Raw genomic sequence first — 25,433 nt, forward strand, 5'->3', positions numbered from 1 at the left:
TCCATCAGCATTTCACCGACAGCTGAAACAAATGAAAGTTAAAGAATAGTTCATGGTTCAGCACAAATCTACATATGAGACAAGATAAACATAACAAAAATATCAGCTTTAAAGATCTTACCTCTGACTGCTTTCTGGACTTTCACCCTGTTAAAAATACATAATTTAAAAAGTTATGCCACATAAGTATCTCACAACCTATATTTTGGATTCTGTACCATCCAGGTCTCGGCACACAGGATCAGGAGCAGACATAGAAGGTAAGGAAGCAGGCAGACCAATTGTGAGGGGCTGGGATGGCGCCATGGCAGCCCAGGTGGGAAGGGGCAGTCTTGCCCCTGGCCCAGCTGTGTCTCTCGGCGTCCCTGCTCATCTGCCACTGAGATGCCCAGTCTTCCAGCTTCCTAAGGTCTCCCTGCAATTTTTCACAATCTGCATGCATTCTAACAACTCTTAATAGTTTTGTGTCATCTGCAAATTTAATTACCTCACTCGTCGTTCCCATTTCTAGGTCATTAATAAATATGTTAAATAGAACCAGTCCCGTTTCAAGGTGCAAGAATCTGGAATGCTTTGTTCCACAAATCCCATCCTACCTATGTTTTAGAGAGTCCTTGAAAACATATTTGTTTGAAAACATGTGATTATTTATGGATTTGTTTTTTTATTATACATTGCTCAGCCACTGAGGTCTTTTTCTGAGTGTTAACCACTACGAATCCTATTTGGAATGTAGGTGGTATGCAAAACATAGATAGAATATAATAGACAGGGTTACCCCCTATCATCACCGTTTGATCTTTTGATGGGGCCACTGGTAGCATGAAGTAGGAATAATGAGGATATTAGAGGGGTAGAGGTGGGTGGTATCAATAGCAAAATAGCCCTATTTGCAGATGATATTTTGATGTATATTGGGGATCCAGATTTAACATTGTCTATTGTGACTCAGGAGTTGCAACAGTTTGAAAGGGTTTCAGGATTTAAGGTGAACATGGATAAGACTGATGCTTTGGGGGTTAAACTTACAGAGGGTGAGGAACATAGGCTGGCTGAAATATTTCCATTTAAATGGGTCAAGGAGGTGATTCGGTATTTAGGGATGCAGGTTTTAAGGACTTGGGGAAGTTATATGATAGAAATTATGGAAAGATTCTGCAGGAGTGAGGCATGGCCTAATGGCTAGTACAGCAAGCTTTGATCCTGGCAACCTGGGTTCGATTCCCACTGCAGCTCCTTGTGACCTTGGGCAAGTCACTTAACCCTCCATTACCCCAGGTATAAAAAAAAGCCCTTAGATTGTGAGCCCTCTAGGGACACAGAAAGTACAGCGCTGCATACATCTAGTAGCACTATAGAAATGATTAGTCATAGTAGTAGGATATCAGAAGACAGCAAGGTGGAAAGGGGAATATCTTTCTGGTGGGGAAAGATACTAAAGATGAATATAATGTCTAGGCTGCTTTTCCTATTTCAGACTCTACTGGTACAGGTTCCCAGGATAGTTCTTAAAGACTAGAGCAGGGATTCTTTCAATACATTTGGGATTCTAAGAGACCCAGGATAGCCAGAACTATTTATTGGCAGAAAAAAAAAAAGACTATGGTGCAGCCATGCCCAACATTGCCTGGTATTATACATTGGTGCAACTTAAGCACATGTTGGGGCTGGGAGTTGGGAGAGGCCAAACAGGCTACCCAGTTAGAATGGCATAGTTGTACCTTGTGTCCATTGAAATATTTGCTTTGGCACTCAGAATAGGAGGATTGGGGACTATACTTACAAACCCCTCCACAAAACATTAATTGGAAGTTTGGATAGAGTTACATAAGGGAAGAGGAAAGGAGAGAGAGCTTCCACTTTCACTAAGGAGGGTGATTCAATATGACTTGGACTTTGTGAGGGGAAAAGATGGGGGAAGGGGATTTATAAAGATGAGAAGAGTAGGGGCTGATGCAATATGACCAGCTAGTTGAGGATGGAGAATTGATTGATTTTTCCCACCTTCAGAAGTACTATGGTTTGATTGAGGGGGATCATTTTTGGATTATGCAAGTCCAACATTATTTATAGACTCTGGGAGTGCTTGGGAAAACAGGCAGCAAAGTGGATACTTGGGAGAGTGTCTGGGCTTTTCTTGAGGAAACCTAAAGGGATGATAATGGTGTTCTATGAGGGGTTGGGATTTTGTTAAGTATAATTATATGAGGAACTGGGAGTAGAACTTAAGGGAAGAATTTACCAAATCCCAATGGGTGTAAGTGTTTACTGAGAGTAAAAAGATTTCACCGTGCATACTAGTTCAGGAAAACCTTTACAAGTTAATTACAAGATAGTATCTCACTCCAGATAAAATTAAAGAGATCTAACCAAGGGGCATCAGATAGGCACTGAAGAAGGTGTGGGGCTGTGGGATCTTCAGGATAGCTTTACATCCTAGTTTGTCTTTTGGGGTAGGTGATGAGGAAACAGGAGAAATGGGAGAAGTGGGTTCAGAGATTAGGATCTCTCTGCTTGGAGACACAGACTACCTTGCACACTGACTGACAAGAGGTGCTTACACTACGATGCTGATGGAGAGGAATAGCATAGCATTCAACTGATGATGGAAAAGTGAACTTGGCATAATATGGGTCAATGCATGCTCTACTTCAGGGGTTGGAGGGGTGCTTAGATTGAAAAAGCTGGTGGTCCGAGGAACCAACAGGCTACTAGCAATTTCATAATTGTAAGTATGGGGGGGGGGGGGGGCGGTTGGGGAAGGAGGTATGAGGGGGATAGTTTTGTTTTCGTTGGCCATCTCTTCTGATGTGTTTATATTGTTTTGACTTTGCTGAAAACTTTAATAAAAATTTATTGAGCAAAAAATGATTTGCAATAATCTCTTTACAAAATGCTCAAATTATGTGGGTGCACATACAGACATCACCAACATTATTCGTGATACAACCTATGCATCCGGCTTCTCCTACTTAAGCACACTATGGAACAGACTCCCTAAAGCTGTGAAAACAATCCATGACCACCTGAACTTCAGGAAATCATTAAAAACCACCCTCTTCAAAAGGCCTATCCCAATGATCCAACGTAAACCCTTCGCCCAGCAACATAGCATGACCAATGATCGTACCGGACAATATACAATCCTCATTACCTTCAACCCTCTATAACTACCTCATTCAAGCACTATATAACCATGTATTTGTTATCAACCGACCTGGCGAAAGCCTTGATGGTACTATGTAAGCCACATTGAGCCTGCAAATAGGTGGGAAAATGTGGGGTACAAATGTAACAAATAATAATAATAATAATATAATAGATATCTTTGTTGACAACACGTTCGGGCTCCTCTCTCTGAAAAGCCAGGACTGTGGGTGTCCTTAGCCTGTGCCAGCGAGGTGCAGGTGTTTTGTATTTGACAATTCAGGAAAAACTTCAAAATTTACACTGGCAATTTATTTTCACTTGTTTTAGCTTGTCTTTCATGGGGATTGTAAAACCCTTTGCTACTGTGGAACCATAGTTTTTCCATTATTGAATGGAAGGACTTCTGCTAGGTGATTTTTTTTTGTGGGTTACAGTTTAGGTGCAAAATCAAGTAGGTTTATAGGTTTTCGGTGGGGGAGGAAGAGTTTGCAACTGAGACAGATATGGGGAAGCAATTGCTTGCCCTGGGATTGGTAGCATGGAATGTTGCTACTAATTGGGTTTCTGCCAGGTACTTGTGACCTGGCTTGGCCACTGTTTGGAAACAGGATACTGGGCTAGATGGACCATTGGTCTGACCCAGTATGGATACTCTTATGTTATTATATTTAGACCATGGTTTAAGCAGGCCTTACTATAAGATGTTTTAATTTTCTTTAAGGTTTTTATATACTTAGCTTCATAGAAATAGTGTTAATAAAATTAAAAAAAGAATATAAGGTGATACATTTTTATTTGTCTAATTTAATACATTATATTCTTCTAGGGACTAAATTCCTCTTCCTCAGTTTATTTATTTTATTTTATTGCACTTGTATCCCACATTCCCCCACCTATTTGCAGGCTCAATGTGGCTTACATAGATTTGTTGACATTGTCATTTCAGGATATCAGATACAGTTAGTAATGTGTAGTGATCAAGTAAGTTCAGTAAGTTCAAGACTGAATGAGCAAACACGGTAATTCCAGAAAATATAAGTGAATCATAAAAGCAGCATTAAAAGAACACAAGGCAAGTACTCACCTCATCACTTTCAACTAGATTTTCAAACTGAAACAAAAATAAAATTGGTTTGTTACTATCAAGTTAAGGCAAAACATTGTGAAAGAAAACCTGTTTGTCTATGATAGTGAGGTCATTTAATACATATTCACAACTGTCCCTCTATGGCTTTTCTTTTAAACATATAATACATGGTCATGGTTTATTACTTAATAGTCTGCCTTTCTTCAAGGTGGATTACAAAATTACATACATAATAAAAATACAAACAAATAACACAAATCCAGTCATCACAATAGAAACATTGCAATTCATTTGGTGCATATTATAAAACATAAGATGCCTCAATTTGTTTTTTTAAGAGGATGTCAAAGTCAGTTAGTCCATTCACAAGGGTCAGCTTCAAATAAGGCACTTTTCCTTGCTTGCTCAAATCACAACCACTACAAATCAGGTACAGTGAACCCACATTCATTCACAGAATGCAGAGTCCTTGTCAGAGGCGAAAAAGGCTGTAAAATGCTGCACAAGTATGTAGGGGCAAAACAAGCACTATGAAGCACTATGTATTACCCTGTATGTATCTAAATGGCAAAATATATAGATTTTGTCTACTTTCTGTATTGCCTCGGAGACAGAAATAACCTTCTGGAGGTCTCCTGGGGGGGGGGGGGGGGGGGGGCGACCCTCAAGTAAATCTTTACTCCCCCAGGCAAAATTCCAGGCAAGAAAAACTCTGGCTACTAAATAAGTATTAGACATAATAAATGTTTATTCAAATTGTCAAAGAAGCCAATCAGTAATTATTGAAATAGTAACAAATAAACTCCCAATACAGTATAATATGTAGCAAATAAAACCAGAGTTTTCCCTGGGAGCTGTCAATATGTCCACCTGCTAGTGGACACACTGAGGCTCACCATCCTCAGTTCTGTTTCCTGTTAAATACATTTTTCTTCCTTTCTTTTTTATCTTAATTACCTAATGAATATGCATCTTTCCAGAATATTATGTTTCCTGTTATGATGAATCATGTTCCAACACGCTCCATCAAATTCTATCATTTATTCTCTTAAATTGACAGTTAGGGCCTGTCATGTAAATTTTCATTAGAAAATGGGTAAAATTACCCTGTTACTACCCCACCCTCGTGCTATGGCTACAATTTTACTCACACCCACTTACTTCTCCTTTTGATTGTTTATCTGGATACAGCAGATGTCCTTAGTCATAGGAGTCTCTGTCTTAGTTGCTGACCAGCAACTTATCACAAGTTAGCATAGGCCAAATGTCAAACCACAACCTTAGAAGGGTAGTTTTCAGAAAAAGCACATTTACAACTGTCTTGCAACTCTTAAGTCTGCTCCCAGCTCAAGAAAAGCAAAACAGCTATATTAAAATAAAAACTAGAAATATGTATGGTTTGCACCTTTTCATGGCCTCTATGATATACAATTTATAAATACATGGCACTAACCAGCATTAACAACCCGATTACAACATGCAAACTCAGAGGTTTCATCTTTAAAGACTGTTGTTTCATGAAGCACACTACCAGAACTCTCATCCACACTCTTATCACCTCTCGCTTAGAATATTGCAACTTGCTTCTCACAGGTCTCCCACTTAACTATCTTTTTCCTCTTCAATCTGTTCAAGTCTCCCACTTAACTATCTTTTTCCTCTTCAATCTGTTCAAAATTCTGCTGCACGACTAATATTCCACCAGTGTCGTTTTACTCATATTAGCCCTCTCCCCAAGTCACTTCACTGGCTTCCTATCCATTTCCGCATACAGTTCAAACTCCTCTTATTGACCTATAAGTGCATTCACTCTGCAGCTCCTCAGTACCTCTCCACTCTACATTCCTCCCCGGGAACTCCGTTCACTGGGTAAATCTCTCCTATCTGCACCCTTCTCCTCCATTGCTAACTCCAGACTCCGTTCCTTTTATCTTGCTGCACCATATGCCTCGAATAGACTTCCTGAGCCGGTACGTCAAGCTCCATCTCTGGCCGTCTTCAAATCTAAGATAAAAGCCCACCTTTTTGATGCTGCTTTTAACTCCTAAACCCTTATTTCACTTGTTCAGAACCCTTATTTTATCATCCTCACTTTAATATTCCCTTATCTCCTGTTTGTCCTGTTTGTCCTAATTAGATTGTAAGCGCTGTCGAGCAGGGACTGTTTCTTCATGTTCAAGTGTACAGCGCTGCGTACGTCTAGTAGCGCTTTAGAAATAAGTAGTAGTAAGCTGCTGACAAGGTTCCCAATGTTCCAGAACAACAATGTTGGGAACAGAACTGATGTCATGGCTAGGACAGCCAAGGACTCTGGGAGACATTGTTTATGAAACTCTGGGTCTTAGTCAAGGTGCCCCTGAGTGCGGTGCCAGTGAGACAATCACGTGGCCCCTGAAGTCATAACAATGAGGAATAACAATGTTATGTGTACGATAATCACAAGGTCAGAAAGTGCGTCAGCAGGACAGTTACAGCTTGTGATTTCTCTATAAAAAGCGGCTCTTCTCAGAGATATGGGCTGCTGTGTCAACATCACCCCCACTGAAGCAGACCTGCATTGGATCAAACTGACCATCTGAGGGACTTGATGACATCTAAAGGCTGCATCAAGTTCTATGTACCATGTACTTGTCTATTAGTGCTCTGTAGGCCAGAGTGACTCTTTATATTTCAGAGTCTACTTAGGGCTTTATGTGCATTTACTCTGAGTTCTTTCTGTAGAGAGATTGGTTTTGTTTTCTTTCCTACATTTCTTGTACTTGCTGCTATTGGTAAATAAAATAATTGACCTATTTTTATAAGGCTTGGGTGTGAACTTGGTTCCTTCTATTATTTTGGCGCTGAGGGTGTGGATCTAAGGATAAGAGGAATACATTTGCACCTGACACTTACCTGACTAATGTTAGTCTTGTTTGGGACCCATTTCTTTAGGATTTATACTAAGTGTCAGGTACCCCAATAACACCACAAAAAGTGTGCTATCTGTATTGCACCTACAGGTAAAAAGAGGAATCATGATTCAGTCCTAAGTAAACTAATATAAGCAATTTGAGCTTAATACAAAATGCTAGAGACAGCTGGCACAAAACAACAAGATGGGAAGTTACATGCTCAAATTAGGAAGCCCTAATAAAATGTGTACTGCAGAATTTTGTACAACTTACAAAGATTGAATACAAGATGCTGGTAAGCCCAAATAAAAAATGTTGCAATAATCAATCCTACCTTACACCACTGATTGTAAAACCACCCCAAAGTAAGACACTGGCAACAATAGTTGCAACTTGCTCAATTAGCGTAACTTAAAATAAGAATTTCTGATCACCATTTGTAGTTGCAGCCTAAAGGACAATTGGGAATCCAGCAATATTCCAAGATTACAAATCTGAAGGGACACCTTAACCAAAGTACCAGACAGTAAAATTTCAATGACATATCAGAAGTCAAAGTATGTGTGGCCAGCAACAATTACATCTTTGAAACATTCAATAACAGTTTGTTCCTCCTCATCCAAACAGATACACTATCAAATATTTCTTGCAAATGTACCACCGTATCAAAGGTGGACAGTGTCAATGGTAGTATAAACTGGACCCTGCAGGAGACTAACAGATGGACCCGTTTGACGCCTGTGGCATACGATTTCTGTCCACTTACCAGCTCCACTGAAGGAGTCTCTTTCTCTATGACCAGCACTTCATGGAGAACCGTGCCCAGAGTGGCCACACAATAGATGAGCTCTAACCGCAGAAGACCCCGAAGACTCCCACAGCCGAGAAGGGAGGAAGCCGGAGCCCAGACATAGCCTTAGGAGGCGTTATCCTGCTGCACATCAGGGCTGCGATCTTGATGACCAGCAAACAGAGAAAGCACAAACTCCAACTACTTCCACCAACTTGAAAGTGAAAATAGGAGCAACCACCATAAAACGTACCAACCAAAACCCACAAATCCTGCTGTGCGCAAACCACCACAACCATACAGGACCCCAAGTTCAAGTCACTCAACAACCAGGAGAACTCCTTCCTAGGGTTACCATATGGCTCCAGAAAAAGGAGGACGGATTGAGCCAGCCAGGTTTTACTTCCATTGCTTTCAATGGAAAGCAATTGCGCCAGCCGGGTTTTACTTCCATTGCTTTCAATGGAAAGCAATGGAAGTAAAACTCGGCTGGCTCAATCCGTCCTCCTTTTTCTGGAGCCATATGGTAACCCTACTCCTTCCCCATCTCCCTACCCCTGTCCTACCAGTGAGTTTGCTGGTAGAGCTTCAAGTACTGCTGCAGGAACACACACCTGCACTAAGCTAGACTGGTTTAATAGGACCTAAAGAAATCAACAAGTAGACATACATTTCACCTGTGAGCTTCAAGCTTTAGAAACAACTTGCCTAGGAAGTGGCAACAGCTTACAGACTTGATATTTTTACAAAAAGCATAAAATCTACCAATCTATGGAAGCATACATGAAAGGCGAAAGTGCTGACAGAGTGACAGCCTAGAAGCTTTAATTTCCATGTCCCGAACAAATTGCTATGAGATCCATGGTCAACTGAATTCAAGCTGAAGGGTAATACATGTAAATTGTTATCTTTTAATGCATCTTGGACTCTAGTATAAACGATTATGAAATCCTCACTGAAATTAATTCAAGGTAAAGGTTAATATAAGCAAACTGTTCTCTTTTAATGTAGCATTGTCTCTAGTACGGACGATATGCCTCTCTCTCTTATCTACTTTGCAAGGTTAATATATGCAAACTGTTCTCTCTTAATGTAACATGGACTCTAGTATGGTATGCCCCTCCATCCTATCTACCTTGCAAGAGAGGCACTCAGACCAGACATAGAACTAATCATAGGTCAACCTACTATATCTAGAGACACATACCAATATTCACATTAAATAAGTAGACCTAATTAAAAAAAAAAAAAACTGATATGCACGCACACAACAAAAATGAGAAGAACTACCTAAATACCTACACATACATGCACACACTAACAACAACAACAAAAAAAGTAGAGCTCTGGGAATACAAAACACCCCTTCACACCCCAATAAGAGGTAATACGTTCATCATAAGAATAGTTACAGGGCTACCAGTCCTAATGCTATTAACATCCATGGAGGCCCCAACTCAAAAAGAGAACAACAACATACTGATATTCTACAACTTGCGCCCCCAACAGTAACAGCAACCCACTTCTCAGAGACAGCCCGAACAGCAGGGCGAAACACTCCAAAAAATGGAAATCACTCACTAGACGTTGAGCCACAACAAAAGACCAGAAAGAAGAACACAGAAAGTCTAGTGAACGTCAACAAATGAAAATTACCATTGTCGCGCAAACAGAGGACGAATACTTACGAATACCAGTGGGATACATCAATGCCAGATCAGTGGTAAATAAAACAGAAACAATAGCGGATTGGGTAACAGACGAAGATCTCGGTATGATTTTTCTTAACGAGATATGGATCCATGACCAAGAAGACCCTACTGTCCTGGATCCACCAGGCTACAAAATCATATACTGGACCTGAAAAGAGAAAAGAGGCGGAAGAATAGCACTGAGCTATAGAGCATTCCTAATGGCTGAAGCCATAACAGAATACATACCACCACAACTGGAATTCGCCTCGCTTATAATTAAAGACCAGACTCTACATAATCAACTGTGTTGCACCCTATTCTACAGACCCCCAGGAAACCGGAAAGAGACCCAAACAAACTTCAAGGATTTTATCTCTAGCATATGTATAGCCAACCCCAATACCCTGCTAATAGGAGATATTAATATACATCTAGACGACCAGAAGATAGACAGCTCCAACGAATTCCTTCAGCTATGGGCCTTCCAACGACTGCCAGTGACCACAACCCACATCAAAGGCCATGCCATCAGCTAACGACCTCACCATATCCTTTGAACAAAAAAATCCTTAATCTAAGGTGGAACCTTAAACAAGACGACACAAACTTCGAAGGAATAGTGGCCAACCAACTACATTAACAAATTTTCCATACGACTCCCAATCAGGCTTCATACCCAAACACAGCACCAAAACAGTATTGATTACACTACTGTCCAACTTCACAAAGGAAATTGCAAACAGAAAAAACATACTCCTATACAATTTGACATGTTGACCGCATTTTACATGGTCGACTATCAAATCCTAAAAAGAATCCTTGATAAAATTAGCATTGGAGGAATGGTGCTTAACTGGCTATTAGATTTCCTGACTTCAAGATCCTATCAAATCAAGACAACTTCCTCCCTCTCCCCTCCATAGAGAGCCGAATGTGGGGGTCCCCCAGGGCTCGCCACTCTCACTGATGCTATTCAACTTAATGATGCCCCCCCCGGCCTGAACACTACACAAACAAGGCTTCAACCCCTCATATACGCCAATGATGTGTCCATCTACATCCCATTCCAAAAAGACCTGACCAAAATTGCATCTAGAATAGCAGACAGCATAAAATAGAGGTGGTTTACTACCCAAATGGTTGCTGCAGGTGGTCCTCTTGTGAATTAGCTTGGAAATGTGGGAAAATTTGGCCTAATTGATGTTTTATAAGGGAAGACTAAAGACTCAGTGACCCAAGTTAAGATGGAACATGTCTTTCATCCACTGATGCTCAGACCTGTGCACTAATTTTCTCAGACTGCAGTTCTGGAGTGAACTGGAGAGTTTGTTTGGATGAGATTTTGTTAATTCTCTGTTTTACTCATTGGACTTTGGAGAATGAAGAGCATCAGATGCATTTTTTAAGCTGCTAGTCTTCATTTTCTGCATGTTACATGAAGTTTTTGTTGATGATCTATAATGATGGTAATTGTTGGAAATGTTAAAGAAAATAAAGAAAACCTTTTTAAAAAATAGCTGGAACAAATTCAAACAACTCAATAATAAAAAATGATGCTGGATACTATTTGATGAATTGGTACAGTATGTAGTCAAGGGTAGAACAAAAAACCTAAGCCAAAATGAGACAGCAATGTAAAAACTGACTTTTTAAAAAGGCACAAAATATATCTGCTCCAGACATAGGAAATATATGACCTGCAGGGTCTATGGAAAAGTTGTAACCGAAGAAGCCCTGTGTGATAACAACAAAGTGAGAGTTTCTGCATTTGTGGTACAGCATTCTAGAAAGATCTATAGCTTTGTCAACATTAGACCAATCTTGGGCTTACAGGGGGTATTACCTATGCCACCTTTTTCTGGGCCTGAGACCTAACCCAAGCCATCAACCATTTTTTGCACAATACTGCCATGGCTTCTACGTGACTTTCTGACATGCTGCATGTTGGATGCTGTACTGCTCTGCCAAGGACAAGTTGTTTGTGAGAACACACCGAATACGATATTTGTCTATTGTCCATTGGTAGACATGGGGGTGAGCGAGTTTCCCTGTAGAATGGACTATCAGGTTCGTGATGTGTCCCACAACCTGCCTATGTGGTACCTCCTTCCAGCAAGTGTCAGGGTCTCAGCTCAGCCAAAGAAGCTGTTCTTGTCCTGTGATTTTCCATCTTACAGACAGACAGTTACTGAAAAGACACGGCGGTATTCACAGCTACTCTGATACACAGAACTTTGTGTAACAAATGGAAACGTAAGTATATAGTCTGTTTTACAGCACAACTAGAATTACTACTTTATTAACTTAGTTCCCACACAATACACAAGCAAAAGTGAAAGTCTGGAGACCATGTACCAAGTTAACTTGACCTGTAAGTTAGGAAATATATTTTTTGTATCCATTTGCTACAGAGAGACTTGTTTTATGTGCTTGTATGCCAGATATACATATCACTAATAAATCATATTTCCAACTGTGCACTTCCTTTCTCTAGTATAGCCACAATAACCGATTCTAAGGCCAATCAGGAACAAATCATCATTGTGGTAATTATCCTAATTCAGGGTAATTTCATGACATTATTGCTCCTACAGACTCCAGATAACAATGTCACAACACTAGCAAAGGGCTGTTAAATTTTAGAAATCTACTTAAAACAGCTTAATGTGCAGAGTCTAAAAATCTACTACTACTACTACTATTTAGCATTTCTATAGCGCTACAAGGCGTACGCAGCGCTGCACAAACATAGAAGAAAGACAGTCCCTGCTCAAAGAGCTTACAATCTAATAGACAAAAAATAAAGTAAGCAAATCAAATCAATTAATGTGCACAGGAAGGAGGAGAGGAGGGTAGGTGGAGGCGAGTGGTTACAAGTGGTTACGAGTCAAAAGCAATGTTAAAGAGGTGGGCTTTCAGTCTAGATTTAAAGGTGGCCAAGGATGGGGCAAGATGTAGGGGCTCAGGAAGTTTATTCCAGGCGTAGGGTGCAGCGAGACATAAGGCGCGAAGTCTGGAGTTGGCAGTAGTGGAGAAGGGAACAGATAAGAAGGATTTATCCATGGAGCGGAGTGCACGGGAAGGGGTGTAGGGAAGGACGAGTGTGGAGAGATACTGGGGAGCAGCAGAGTGAGTACATTTATAGGTTAGTAGAAGAAGTTTGAACAGGATGCGAAAACTGATAGGGAGCCAGTGAAGCAACTTGAGGAGAGGGGTAGTATGAGTAAAGTGACCCTGACGGCCACGTAAGCGCCTACATGCACCCAATGCGCGGCAATTCCAAGTTACCGCCCGGCTATCGCATTGCCCGCGGGGTAATTTCATTTTTACACGCGCCCACTACGTGCGCTGAAAAATATTTTTATTTTGTGGCATGTGGGCGGTATAAGGCATTTTACGCGCGTAGACCATTACCAGCCGGTTAACATATGAGACCTTACTTCTAGGTCAATAGCTGACGGTAAGATCTGAGACCCAAAATAAACGCGCAACAATTTTCATTTTGCCGCATGTCCATTTTCGACAAAAATTTTTAAAAAGGCATTTTTTACAGGTGGGCTGAAAAATGATTCTGCATGCGGCCAAAACAGGCATCTACACTACCACAGGCCATTTTTCAGCGCGCCTTAGTAAAAGGACCCCTATCTTTTTTTGCCCAGCTAAAAATACATGCAAGCTTCCTCAGCAAATGTACTTTTAGCAAGACAAGAGGCAGCAATCACAAGGGCAGGCTGATTGTCATATATGCATGCAGTTTTCCTCAATGTCAAAAAGTTTATGTGCTACTTCATCTTCCTTGACTGCTTGCTCATAACAGCAGGTGCTCATGTGCTTTTAGGAGGTAATTTTATGAAGTCATTCCCACACACATGCCTACATATATGTGTAAACTAGTAAAAAAGGCCCGTTTCTGACAGAAATGAAACGGGCACTAGCAAGGTTTTCCTCTGAGTGTGTATGTTTGCGAGAGAGTGTGTGTGACAGAGAGAGAATGAGAGAGAGACAGAGTGTGTGTTTGTGTGAGAGAGAGTGTGTGTGTGAGACTGTGTGTGTGTGTGAGACAGAGAGATAGAGTGTGATAGACAGAGAGTGAGTCAGAGAGAGTGTTTGTGAGAGACAGTGAGTGTGTAACGCCCCCCTCTCGCAGGGCCCCCCCTCCCCACCTCTCCACCCCCACCTCTCTGGTTTCAGGACCCCCTCCCCTGCCCCCCCCTCCAGCCATCCATGTCCAGCGACCCTCCTCTCCCCCTGCCCCCTCTGCAGCCACCCATGTACAGCGACCCTCCCCTTCTCCTCCCCCCCTCCAGCCACCCATGTCCAGCGACCCTCCCTCCCACGCATCAAACCCCCTCGCCACCCGCAGCTGCCACTGGTAACGCTGTCCGGCCACTGCTGCTTCTCCTGTTGAGCAGCAGCGGCCGCTACAAAAAGAAAAAAAGCAATAAATGTTTTTAAACATCAAGAGCGGCACCGCAGACAGTCATCAGGCATTGACTGTCGGCTCTGCAGCTGCTCCTCCTCTCGCCTCTCACATCGCTGCGCTTATTGTATAAGAATACTTAAAGCGTGCATGTGTTCTTACAGAATACTAGCATAAACCAGCAGTGGCACTTTTAATGCCAGATCTAAATGCAGCAAATACACACAACTTACAGCAGTCTGTAAGTAGCCAGCGTAAATGCTGGCCTTGTCTATTACATGCCCATGACCTTCCCCTATGAATGCCCCCTAACAATTACATGCTAAGCCATTTTAGAACGTAATTAGAGAATACTGTTAGGAGCGTTACTGCCATATATGTGTGTAAGTATTCTATAAATTTAAGTGCTCAAATGGCACTTAAAACCTAGGCAATCTTATATAGAATGAAGGCGTTAGTGTGCCTATTTTATGTTAATTTGCTATAAATAGAAATCAAACAAAATAAAACATGGAAAATAAAATAAGATGATACCTTTTTTATTGGACATAACTTAATACATTTCTTGATTAGCTTTCGAAGGTTGCCCTTCTTCGTCAGATCGGAGATAAGCAAATGTGTTAGCAAATAGAATATACTAGTAAAAAAGGCCCGTTTCTGAGACCAATGAAACAGGCGCTAGCATGGTTTTCATCGTGAGAGTGTGTGTGTGAGAGAGACTGAGTGAATGTGCAAGTGTGTGTGACAGTGAGGCTGTGTGTGTGAGAATGAGTGTGTGTGTAAGAATGTGAGTGTGCATTTGATATATGTAGACTTTGTGTGTGAGTGATTGAGGGAGAGAGTGTGTGTGTTTGAAAGAGTGTGTGTGTTTCTGTGTATGTGTGAGTGTTTTAAGCAGGTGGTGCATTCCCCTCCCCCTACCGTGCCGCTGTTCTTTCCCCTCCTCTCACCGCCCCAGTCACCCTCCAAGTTCCAGGCCACCCTCCCCCCCCTCAGAGTGAGTGTATGTGTTTGAAAGAGTGTGTGTGTGTATGTGTGAGTGTTTTAAGAAGGTGGCGCATTCCCCTTCCCGTTCTGTGCTCCTCTTCCTCCCCCTGTGTTCACCGTCGACATTCCAGTCTGCTGTCCCTCCCCCAAGCCCCCCTCTTCATCCCAAGCCCTCCTCCCTCTTTTCTGTGCTGCCTCCCTGGCAGTGCATGCAGCATTCATGCATTGATTTGTTTGCTGTGCTGCTGCTCCTCTCTCCTCTTTCTGTCTCCGTATGAGCGCAGGTACCAGGAAGTTGTTTTGAAGTTCGTGTTCCTGTGCTCCCGGGCCAGTGAGAGATGAGTGGCTGCAGCGCAGACAGCCAATGGGTGAAGGCTGTCTGTGGTTTTTTTTTTTTGTTAAGATTAGCGGCGATCTTTGAGGGGGGAGGGTGGATATGTGAAACGGCAACCTCGGGGGAGGGTGGGCTTGAGAGAGGAAGCTGCGAACTCGGGGGGGGGGGGGGGGGGTTGTGTTTGAAAGAGGCGACCTTTGGGGGGGGGGGAATGGGGGAAGTCCCTAGCAACGTGTGTGTTCGATGTGTGCTCGTCCCTCGCGTCCAACTTGATGACGTTGAGGGCGGAGCGATGCGATTGGTTGAGTGTCATTGCTCCGCCCTCGACGTCATCACGTTTGACGCGTGGGCGGGGCAGACACAAAGCGATCTCACCCCCTTCACTTTTAGAATGTTGGGTAAGTGAGGCTTCATAGAACGTTGGAGGTGCGTTTTATATAGAGAGATAAGAGAAACATCAAAGCATTACTTTGACAGTCTGACAGAGTGGGAGGGTGGGGGTATGCATGGGGACATCAAAGCATTTCATTGATATTCAAACAGGATGGGTGTTGGTAGGTGAGAGGAGGGTAATAAACAGAGAAATACAGCTTTATGGTTTATAATGGGTTAGATCCTTATTAAGTCCTGTTTGTTGGGTGTCAAAATATTCAATCATTCTTATTTCAAAGGTCTTACATTCCTGTATTGTTTTAAAATTACCTTTCAGTATTCTTACTGTGAAATCACTGGTGCAGTGTTCTGGTCTTGTGAAGTGTTGGCCCACAGGGGTGGGGGCTTGACTGGCACCGGCTATTTTCATGTGATGTCTGTGCAGATTGAATCTGGTCTTAAGCATCTGGCCTGTGGACTAACACGGCTACCACACCTCTCTACTTAAGATGTTAATTTGCAAAATGTAGTATACATGTGTTAAATGCACCCAGGTTCTTTTCAAGTTTATGAGCTATTAAAAAACTGCCTCAAAAATCAGCAATGGAGATACAAAAGACAGTGTGCACTTGAACACAGAGAAATAACAGTTAAATAAGAATTTTAACATCTTTCATTGGATTAATTTGGTAAATTCTTGACTAGTTTTTGGAAACTTAACACAACAGTTACATTTAGTTTTTGTCTTGACCCAGTAATTCTTTTCTGTTCCAAATTCTTCCAGTTCAGCCATGGCCAAGCTGAGAGCTGGTGCAATGAGCCTTCATTCATACTACACATGGATTTTCTCTCTTATGCACCCTTCCCACCAACATAGACAGAGGAACTATTATACTATCAAATCCCGGGCTGGAGGGCATGCAGCCTGGCTATTTTCAGAGCCTGGCAGTCCAAGTCTCTAATTAGCTGTGAAGAGTCATTTTTACTTAATTTCTGTAACTCTCTCTCTCCTGCCATCTGCACCATTCCCAGTTCTGGTTGACCTGAATAACGTCTTAACCTAAGAATGAAACCAAGTGTCTTGGACATGTAAATGTATCTTAGCCATCAGACCTGCCTTTGAATTTTAATTCTAAATTAGATTTATACAATAAAATTGTATTCCATATAATCATTATAAACCTGCAACATATCAGGACATATTTCAAAAATATAATGATCAAACAAAATAAAATATAATGCAAATTGCATTATGTTTCTCCATCTATAAGCTATTACCAAGCATAAATGCTCACCTCTATAGTAAAATGTTCTCCTGTTGAACAGGTTCTAAAATACTTTGATCTGAAAATAAAGAGAATGAAATGTGATTAGTCTTGAGTACAACAGCCAGTGCACTAATACTTACTAGAGCTCTGCACAGCAAACATTTTCAGTTCAGTTTGTGTTCAAATCAATCGACCTAGCAATTTGTTTTCAGTTTTTGAAAACTTTTAAGTTTCATTTGGATCCTTTAACATCAATGGAGGAAACACCTTTTCACTCTAACAGTGGGCGCTGCCATCCATATTTATTGAAATTTGCTGGCACACATATACCACAGAGGCAACAGCAGTCTAACCATTATCAGTGGAATGAAGATCCCCATGAAACCAAGAGGAATCAAGGGCATTAACAGTGGCATGAAGATCCCAAGGCACAGGGGAGGGGGGGGGGGGGGGGGGGGGGTAAAATACCACCAACACTGGCAAAAAAAACCAAATCCTCTCAGCGCTATGCAAAGAAGTACCAAGAGGCGTATTTTCAAAGCACTTAGCCTTACAAAGTTCCATAGGTTTCTATGGAACTTTGTAAGGCTAAGTGCTTTGAAAATGAGCCCCCAAGAGACATTAAGTAGAGGATGCTATCCATCATCTTCGAAGCAAATTATAAAGCCATTAATTAAAGATGTAAAGTGGAGACTGAACATTATGTAAGAATTATAGGCCAGTTGTAAACATCAATTTACTGGCCAAGTTTACGGAGGAAATATTAAGAAAAAGCCAACAGTGACACTGTTGTGTTTTTACTAATTTCTGCAACATAGATATAGACTTCGGAGTTTTAAACCTGTACAACTGCTTCCAACTATATATTTTGGTTACAGAATGCCTGAATTTAGGTGATGCAAAAGCTTGTCACTTTTGAGTTCTCCGGAAATGTCAATCAGTCTACAATTGCAGTCAATTCGTGATGAAGCTTGGAAAACCGAAAATGGCCTGTGTTGAGCAAATCTGATTGAGACTGTGTCTCTGTACTCAATTTTGATCAAGACTGAATATACAGTTATCAGTAAATTGTTTTCAGCACCTTGGATCATCTTGGCGCTTTATCCCTTCCACTCCTGAGGTTTGCTTGCACTTCTATGGGGGAGTATTGGTTTTCTTTTTTTTTTTCGGGGGTGGGGGGGGGGGGTGGGGAGAACAGTAATACTAGCTAAACATTTGTTTCAGTACTTAAATTTATTGTATAACATTCAGGCTGGATTTAGATCATGTTACAGTACAGAAACTGTATTATCTAGGACAATGGAGAAGTTGAAACAGAAACAGAGAAAAATGAAGATAAAGACCAGTCTGCTCATCCATACCATCTACTATCCTTTCTCCTCCCTTAGGCCTCTTTTACAAAGTCGCGCTACCGATTCTCAGTGCGACAAATGAAAGGAAGCCCATTCAATTCCTATGGGCTTCCTCTCATTTGCTGCGTGGGAATCGCTAGCAAGGCTTTGTAAAAGAAGCCCTTAGTGATCCTATGTACTCGTCCAAGCTTTCCTGAATTCAGAATTTTAACAGACTGTTTACATTGAAGATGCTAGACTGTGGAATACATTACCCTTGGAACTAAGGAACATAGGCTCTATAACACATTTCAGAGAGCAACTGAAAGCCTTTTTATTTGCCCAGGCATTTTCTGTTTAATTTATTGGCTCAGTTTGATTGATTTTTGCGGTAGGGTCAGTTGATTTTTAGGTGTATTGTTCTGTTTTTATGATTGTGTTTGTAAGTTATATTGTGTATGTTTTTATTTGTTCTCCACCTAGAAAGTTAAGATAGTACAGGCTATAAGTATTTTAAATAAATAAATCAAATTCAGATACAATTTTGAAACTATTTGGATAAAGGAAATAATGTTTTATTGGTACAACTGCGCTTAACAGCAGCATTTGATTTAATTGATCATTACTTGTTACTAGCTCTCCAGCAAATCTCTTTACAACCTAAACATTGAATAATGCTATTCTTTCAAGCTTGCTAGAAGAATTTCAGTGGCAGTTTGTAAAGCATTTTGAAATCCCATTTGGACTAAAATGATTTTATACACACAAGATGTCAATTATTGTGCAAGCTCTACATCAGACTTGTTTGAGAAATGCAGTTCCAAAGACATCATTCTATACTATATGCATCCACCCAATTATTGTTCAGAAGTGAAGCAAGTGTTTTCTAGAACCGAAAGAACATTTTAAGGCAGGTTACTATATTATTAATATATTACTAGACCTTGCCAAGGTTTCCATTAAGGGCTCTAAACATCGATCAATATATACCATCACTTGTGTTTTTCAACTGAAAAATCAAAAACCTCTTGTGCATTTGATTTGAATTTTTGATGATACATCTCTTAACTATTTGCATTGGTCTTAAGTTTGAATGATTTGAATCATATCACAGTCTTTTTAAACTGGATTCAGATAAAATAGGGCAAGATAAAGATTTAAAGAAGATAGCAAACACTAAGAACTACTGTAGTCCAAACTATTATGCACTAAAGACAGAGAAAAACAGTAAATAGTATATTTCTAACTGGAAAATTCACACAGTTTTAATTTACCGAAATCCAGCCAGCAGTAAGAAGTCTGTTAAAGTGCAAAGCATGAATCAGCGCTAGAAGCAAAATAGTGAATATGAGTACATGTTTACAGGTTTCTCCCAGCATCATAAGATGACAGAACCAAAGAGACCACCACCCCAGTTCACTTAGATTTTAGCTGTTTTAAGAGGTCACTAAGATTTCAGTACAAAAAAAAAAAAAGGAAGACATGGGGCTAACCCCACTGTCCAGTGGTTCCACATAATGTCACCCATCTATAACAGAACAACTGTATTTAACAGCTCAGCTCACTAAACAAAGAGAAGCATTATTCCACTTGGCCATCCACAGAAAATATCTACCATTGTGCAGAGAAACTGTCAAGACCCAAATGCATTCAGAAGGCAACTGATAACAACACAATGAAAAACCCCCTTGTCTTTTCCCCTTCCTGAGGCTTTTCTGATATTGCAAGTGTTGAAATGCCTATTCTTGCGGGGGAGGGGGAGAGTTAGTGATTAGGTAAAGCCCAGCCCCTGGCATTAAAGGCAGGCTCTCTGAAGTTTTGGTCCTCTTCTCTTTTTTCACACTACAAGAGGCAGTCTACACACCACACAAGTCCATATCAGGAAGACAGCATTTAAATTGGAATAAAAGCTTCTTTTCTGCCCTGATGCAGGATACTGCACCAGTTCCCAAGTGTCAACATCACCAATGCACAGAGATATCCAACTAGAGTCCTACTACTGAAACTGAGTCAACCATATGAGTCTCCAAAAGACTCTTTGCTCTTAGCCTGAGTCCCACCACACTGCACTCTCTGAAAGATCTACCCATGGGTCTAATCAAGCTGGAGAAGTCATCCATAGCTCAGAATTCTTCAAGGAATTCTCTTCTTCAGACAGTGACTCCTGTGCCTTAGCAGCAACCATCTGGAGACCCCCCTCTCAGCGTTCAGTGGCCATCTTGGAAAGAGTAATCTGCAAGGAAAGACTGTGCAGCTTCAGAGGCAGCCATTTTGCCCTTTCCAGGGCCATAGCCAGAAGCCCATTTTTGGGGATTCCCAAAAGTGGACTGAGGGGTCCCAATATTCTCTGCCCCTCCCCTAATAAAATATTAACTCTGCTGGCAGGGATGGCAAGCTCTGCCAGTCAAAGATGTCTCTCCTGCTTGAGTCACGCTTGCAGCAGCACTTAATTCAGCAGACTAGCTTCAGCTGCTAATGCAGTGGTTCCCAAACTTGATCCTGGAGGCACCCTAGCCAGTCATGCTTTCAGGATACCCACAATTAATATTCATGAGAGAGATTTGTTTGCCCTACCTCCACTGCATGCAAATCTATCTCATGAATATTCAATGTGGATATTCTGAAGACCTGACTGGCTGAAGTGCCTCCAGGATCAGGTTTGGGAACCACTGCGCTGGCTCTCCCATGTATGTTCAGTTAGACCTGAACTGAGCATATGCGAGAGAACCGTAATTAGCGGCTAAAGCGCAACTGCTGAATTAAGTGCGAGACATTTTCAACTGGCGGGGCTTGGCATCACCGCTAGCCATAAAAGCAGAGGGGTGCCAAACCGTCTCTCTCCTCCTGGGCCCGCCCCCGTCCTACGTCAGACGGGGGCGGGCCCAGGAGGAGAGAGACGCAAACGAGAAGACTGGGCGAAGGCATCAGCTGAGCTGTTCTTCTTGCCCGTGCAGCGCCTTCACACAGAGCCAGAGGCGCTGCACGGGCCCGGTAGGAGGGGGGGCCTGGTGGAGGGGGGGAATGGCGGTGACGACCCCAGGAGGGGGCAGAGGGAGCGGGGCACAGGGCGGAGGATGTCGGGAGGCGGGGCTGGGAAAGAGATAGGAAGGAAGGGGGGCCCGGGGCAGCCTTAAAAGTTAGTTTGATTTTTATTTTTATTTTGGTTTTGAAGCGGGCGGGGGGGGGGGAAGCGGGGAGCAGCGGCAAATTCGGGCGGGACGGGGGCAAGGCTGTCCATGAAGGATGCTCCTGATGAGCGCCTTTGCCCCCTCCCGATCCTTTTTTGTTGTTAGTTTCATTTTTATTTTAGGCAGAGGGAAGCGGGGAGCTCACTTTTCTTTTTAAACATGATTTTTATGGTGCAGGGGCCAGCGGGGAGATGACAGCTCAGGCCTTAACGACAGGTCTGTGCTCACGTTAAATTTCTGACGGTAAGTGATTTGTTGCTATCGTCGGTATGGTTAGTGCATTCCAAACTGTCAACATTTCAATGGTAGTTTCTCGTTTGCATTCCGGTTTCGTTAGCTGCTAGCTTCGTCGGAAAATGGCCTTTGATGCATGCCACGGTTGAAAATTTCTTCGTTAAGGGTCAGTAAAGGGTCGTTAAGGTTTAGTGCATCTGGCCCACAGTCTGCCCAACAGTCACACTCATCAATTCATGATTAAATCAACAATGAATGTTGATATTACAGTAACAAAATGTATATATGCTTAGCTGTTGGGTATCAATTTTCAGGGCCTCCTGGGGGTCCCCTTCTTCATTTGGGTAAGGGGCCTGTGATGCTTCAAAGCTCCGTATATCAGAGTATGCTTTTTTTTGTTTTCTTCAAGTATTTTCTTTTGTTGACAAATGACACCAATAGAAAAAATAATTATCGAATAGAAAAAGATAAAACTAAAATAGTGTCAACAAAACATTCACTACAATAATTATGTGCCAATATGACAATAGGGAAGTAAAAACAAGTACAATTTACTTATCAAATTCCTACATGTGAAATCATGCATGCACAGGCTGCCACTGCAGCAAAAGAGGCGTGTGCGCAGTGCAGTCTACTCGATAAGGGCCAAGCTGTGCAAGACAGCCTGGAGCAGGTGCAGAAGGCATGCTAATTATTCCAGACAGATCTCAAATAGTGTCATCTACCCTACCAGTTGCATGTGCAAGCAGCACAAAAGAGGAGAAAGGGACTGAGATCACCTGCCCACCAGATGCTGCATCGTCAAATAGAAAGGAGGAAGCACATGCACCTATCACACTGCTTTCAATGCAAATAATAACAAAAGAGGGACGGCCTGCCCCCGTGATTTCCCCTCAACCAAATAACATGGATTCCCCTCCCTCCCCCAAAAAGTCGATAAATGGGTCCCTCATCCACGCCCTTCCTCTTACCCTCCGCCGCGCTGCAGGCGTCCAGCTTCCCTGCTGAAGAGGCCGCAGCACTGAGTCCAGCAGAGCCCCATCGCATGCTGAGCGCCGCCAACCCCGTTCCGCTCGGGGAATATGCCAGAGGCACGCGCCGCTCCGCACGCGGTGCCCGATCAACGGCTACGGCCGAGAGTCCAAGGGCTGCTGCCGCTTCTGCCGTCTTTATTCTCGCACTCGCTCCCCTCATGCCTCCGAGTACACCTCCATCGCCACTATTGCTTATTCCACCAATGAAGCTCTGCAAAATACCTTCGGCTTCCGCTTCCTAGCGCGTGTGACAGCTCAGTCCGCACCCCCTGCCCTGCACACAAATTTCCCAGGTGGAAGGCAGGCTAGGGGTGTGGTTAAGGCTATTGAATACAGAAAGCAAGCAACAGCCACAGACTGCAGTGTCATGAGTTGGTTAATATCAGGGACGGAGATTCGTTCTGTCGTTCTTGTGTGCCTAGCACGCGGACAAAAGGAAAGAACGTCACTTCCTGAGGGACAGGTCCGGTGGCTGCAGAGGGTATGGTCTGACTGAGGGACGCCGGCGTATTCATCAAACCCCCTTTTCCATATGGCAAAAATTTAACTAGCCCCCCCAAAAACAGCGAAATGTTATTAATATTAATAAGGTCAATAGGAAATCTTCACAATCATCAGTGTAATAATAATCAGCATGTCGTAAATAAGTAAATAAATAACTAGAAACTCACAACATAAACATGATGTCTGTTTTAGTGGCCCTTTACCAGGATGACAAGAAAAAAATCTCTGCAGTAATATAACACGTGTTAGGGTGTCCCTATAACCAGCCCCTCCAAATAACACAATTACCATTTATAACAAGTTACTACTCTACCTTAAAAAGTTATTCCCTTATACTTTGTGTATAGTCGTATGCTGCACAAGCTGGCATGTTTGAAAATATGTGATATCAAATAAGAATGCTAAACAATAAACGACAACGTGGATGCAGCAGCTCATCACAGGTTTGCTTGCTTTGTTTTCAGTGTACACAGAATAACGGCTGAGCAGGGGAGAGGAAACACAGACTACCCCAATTGGCTTCAATTTTTCACATCATCCAGTCCCGTCTCCTGTTTTCAATAAACCAGGAAACGGGACCGGATGAGGTTTACTTCTTTGCTCTTTAGCCCTGGGTGGGTGGGAACTTCCTGGTGGTCTAGTGGGGCAGGAAAGATCCCTCCCACCCCTGCCCGGACCCTGACTCCCAATTAGACTGGCACATGTTGCCGGATGGGTGGTCTTCCCGCCCAATTGGGCTCCTTTCCGCGACCTGCTGCGGTTTTTTCACGCCGCGTGCGGGTTGCAGGATTTTGGGCGACCTCTTGTCCCACCCGTGTTTTTTTCGCCCACTGCATTTTTTTCCCCGCAGCCATCGGCTGGCTAGTTTTCCTGCAGCCGCAGCCAGTAGAAGCCCCAGGGAGGCAGGCTTAATGACATCATTTATATGCAAATGACCTCATTAATATTTATTAATGATGTCATTCACATGTAAATTGACTTTGTGGGGTTTGGGGCTGGCTTTGGGCGTGACAAATTTTTTCAATCTAGGAACACTGCTTCTGCTCTGCCGGTGTGTGCTACTACACACTTTCTTCTCTCTGGGGCCAGGTCCCCATCCTGATGATCTGCTCTCTGATAGAGAGCTCAACAGATCATCAGGCAGGAAGTGGGGACCAACGATGCCACCAACTAACATGATCATTTCAGGTAGAGTGAGAGCGGCTCTGGGATTATCTTGATGGGTACAGGAGTTGAACTTGGGACAGGGACAGTGCCAAGTATTAAAAGAGGGCTAGATCCCACCTCCCATGCCGTTCTATTGGTCAAATTTGACCAATAAGATTGGCGAGAGGAAAAATCCATCAACCCATGGGCCCCTGCAGGAAAACAACCCAAAAAAACATTACCCGCAGCTTTTGCATTTTTCCCACGGGAAACCACCCAATTCAGCAGATTTGCCACAGAATTGGCAACCTTGCTCCTTGCTGAGCCCGCTGTGGTTGTGATATTGGGCAGATTCCTTCTTGGGCACTGTGCACATGCAGAAATACGAAGCAAAAGAGCCGGCATACAACAAACATAGTGAGGATGGGCAGGGAAGAGTTTCTGTATTAGCTTAACTAAGGTGTTCTTTCTTGTTAGCGGTGGTTCTCATTTTGGAATAACTTAAGGGCTCATTGGCAGGCCGAAGCTCAAAACCAGTCTTCCTTAGCGTATGCAGCAGATGAATCCAGGAACTGGTGGGTTGTGTCCATCTACCGGCAGGTGCCGGTGGAGATAGAGATTACAAAGCTGAAGGCAGTGTGATACCAGATGGCCAGCTTAGAGAATGATGCGGGGACAAAGTTTGTCCCTGTCCCCCACCCCATCCCCACAAACCCTGTCCATATCCACAGAAGCCTTGCTGTTTAACCACACTTAAGATTTACCTTTGGGTTTAAAAAGCAAAATCATGTGCATGTAAGGACTGCATACACGAATTAAAACAAATGCCCTTAAAATATAATAATACTGGACAGTGATGGAATATTCATCCACATCACAAGCAATAATGCGCACTAATTTTTCTAAACATTCTACAACCCCAAGCACATTTAATTCTTTTCTTACTATACAAAACAGGGAACCACAGAAAAACTGAAATAGAGATCTCCCTCAAGAAAGCCAG

General features: G+C 42.5%; 1 protein-coding gene across 1 annotated transcript in view; it reads right to left on the reverse strand.

The window, feature by feature from the left end:
• Nucleotides 1-23,225, reverse strand: part of AP1AR (adaptor related protein complex 1 associated regulatory protein) — a 113,006-nt gene extending 89,781 nt beyond the window's left edge. Inside the window, exons 1-4 of the mRNA XM_030190853.1 lie at nucleotides 22,718-23,225; nucleotides 17,021-17,069; nucleotides 4,235-4,261; nucleotides 122-147 (exon numbers count right to left, since the gene is read on the reverse strand). Of these exons, the coding sequence (XP_030046713.1) occupies nucleotides 122-147; nucleotides 4,235-4,261; nucleotides 17,021-17,069; nucleotides 22,718-22,788 (173 nt within the window). The 5' untranslated portion in view covers nucleotides 22,789-23,225. The remainder of the gene's footprint in view (nucleotides 1-121; nucleotides 148-4,234; nucleotides 4,262-17,020; nucleotides 17,070-22,717) is intronic.
• Nucleotides 23,226-25,433: the final 2,208 nt, after the last annotated feature.

The sequence above is a fragment of the Microcaecilia unicolor genome, chromosome 2 (assembly GCF_901765095.1).
Source record: "Microcaecilia unicolor chromosome 2, aMicUni1.1, whole genome shotgun sequence".
Classification (NCBI taxonomy): Eukaryota; Metazoa; Chordata; class Amphibia; order Gymnophiona; family Siphonopidae; genus Microcaecilia; species Microcaecilia unicolor.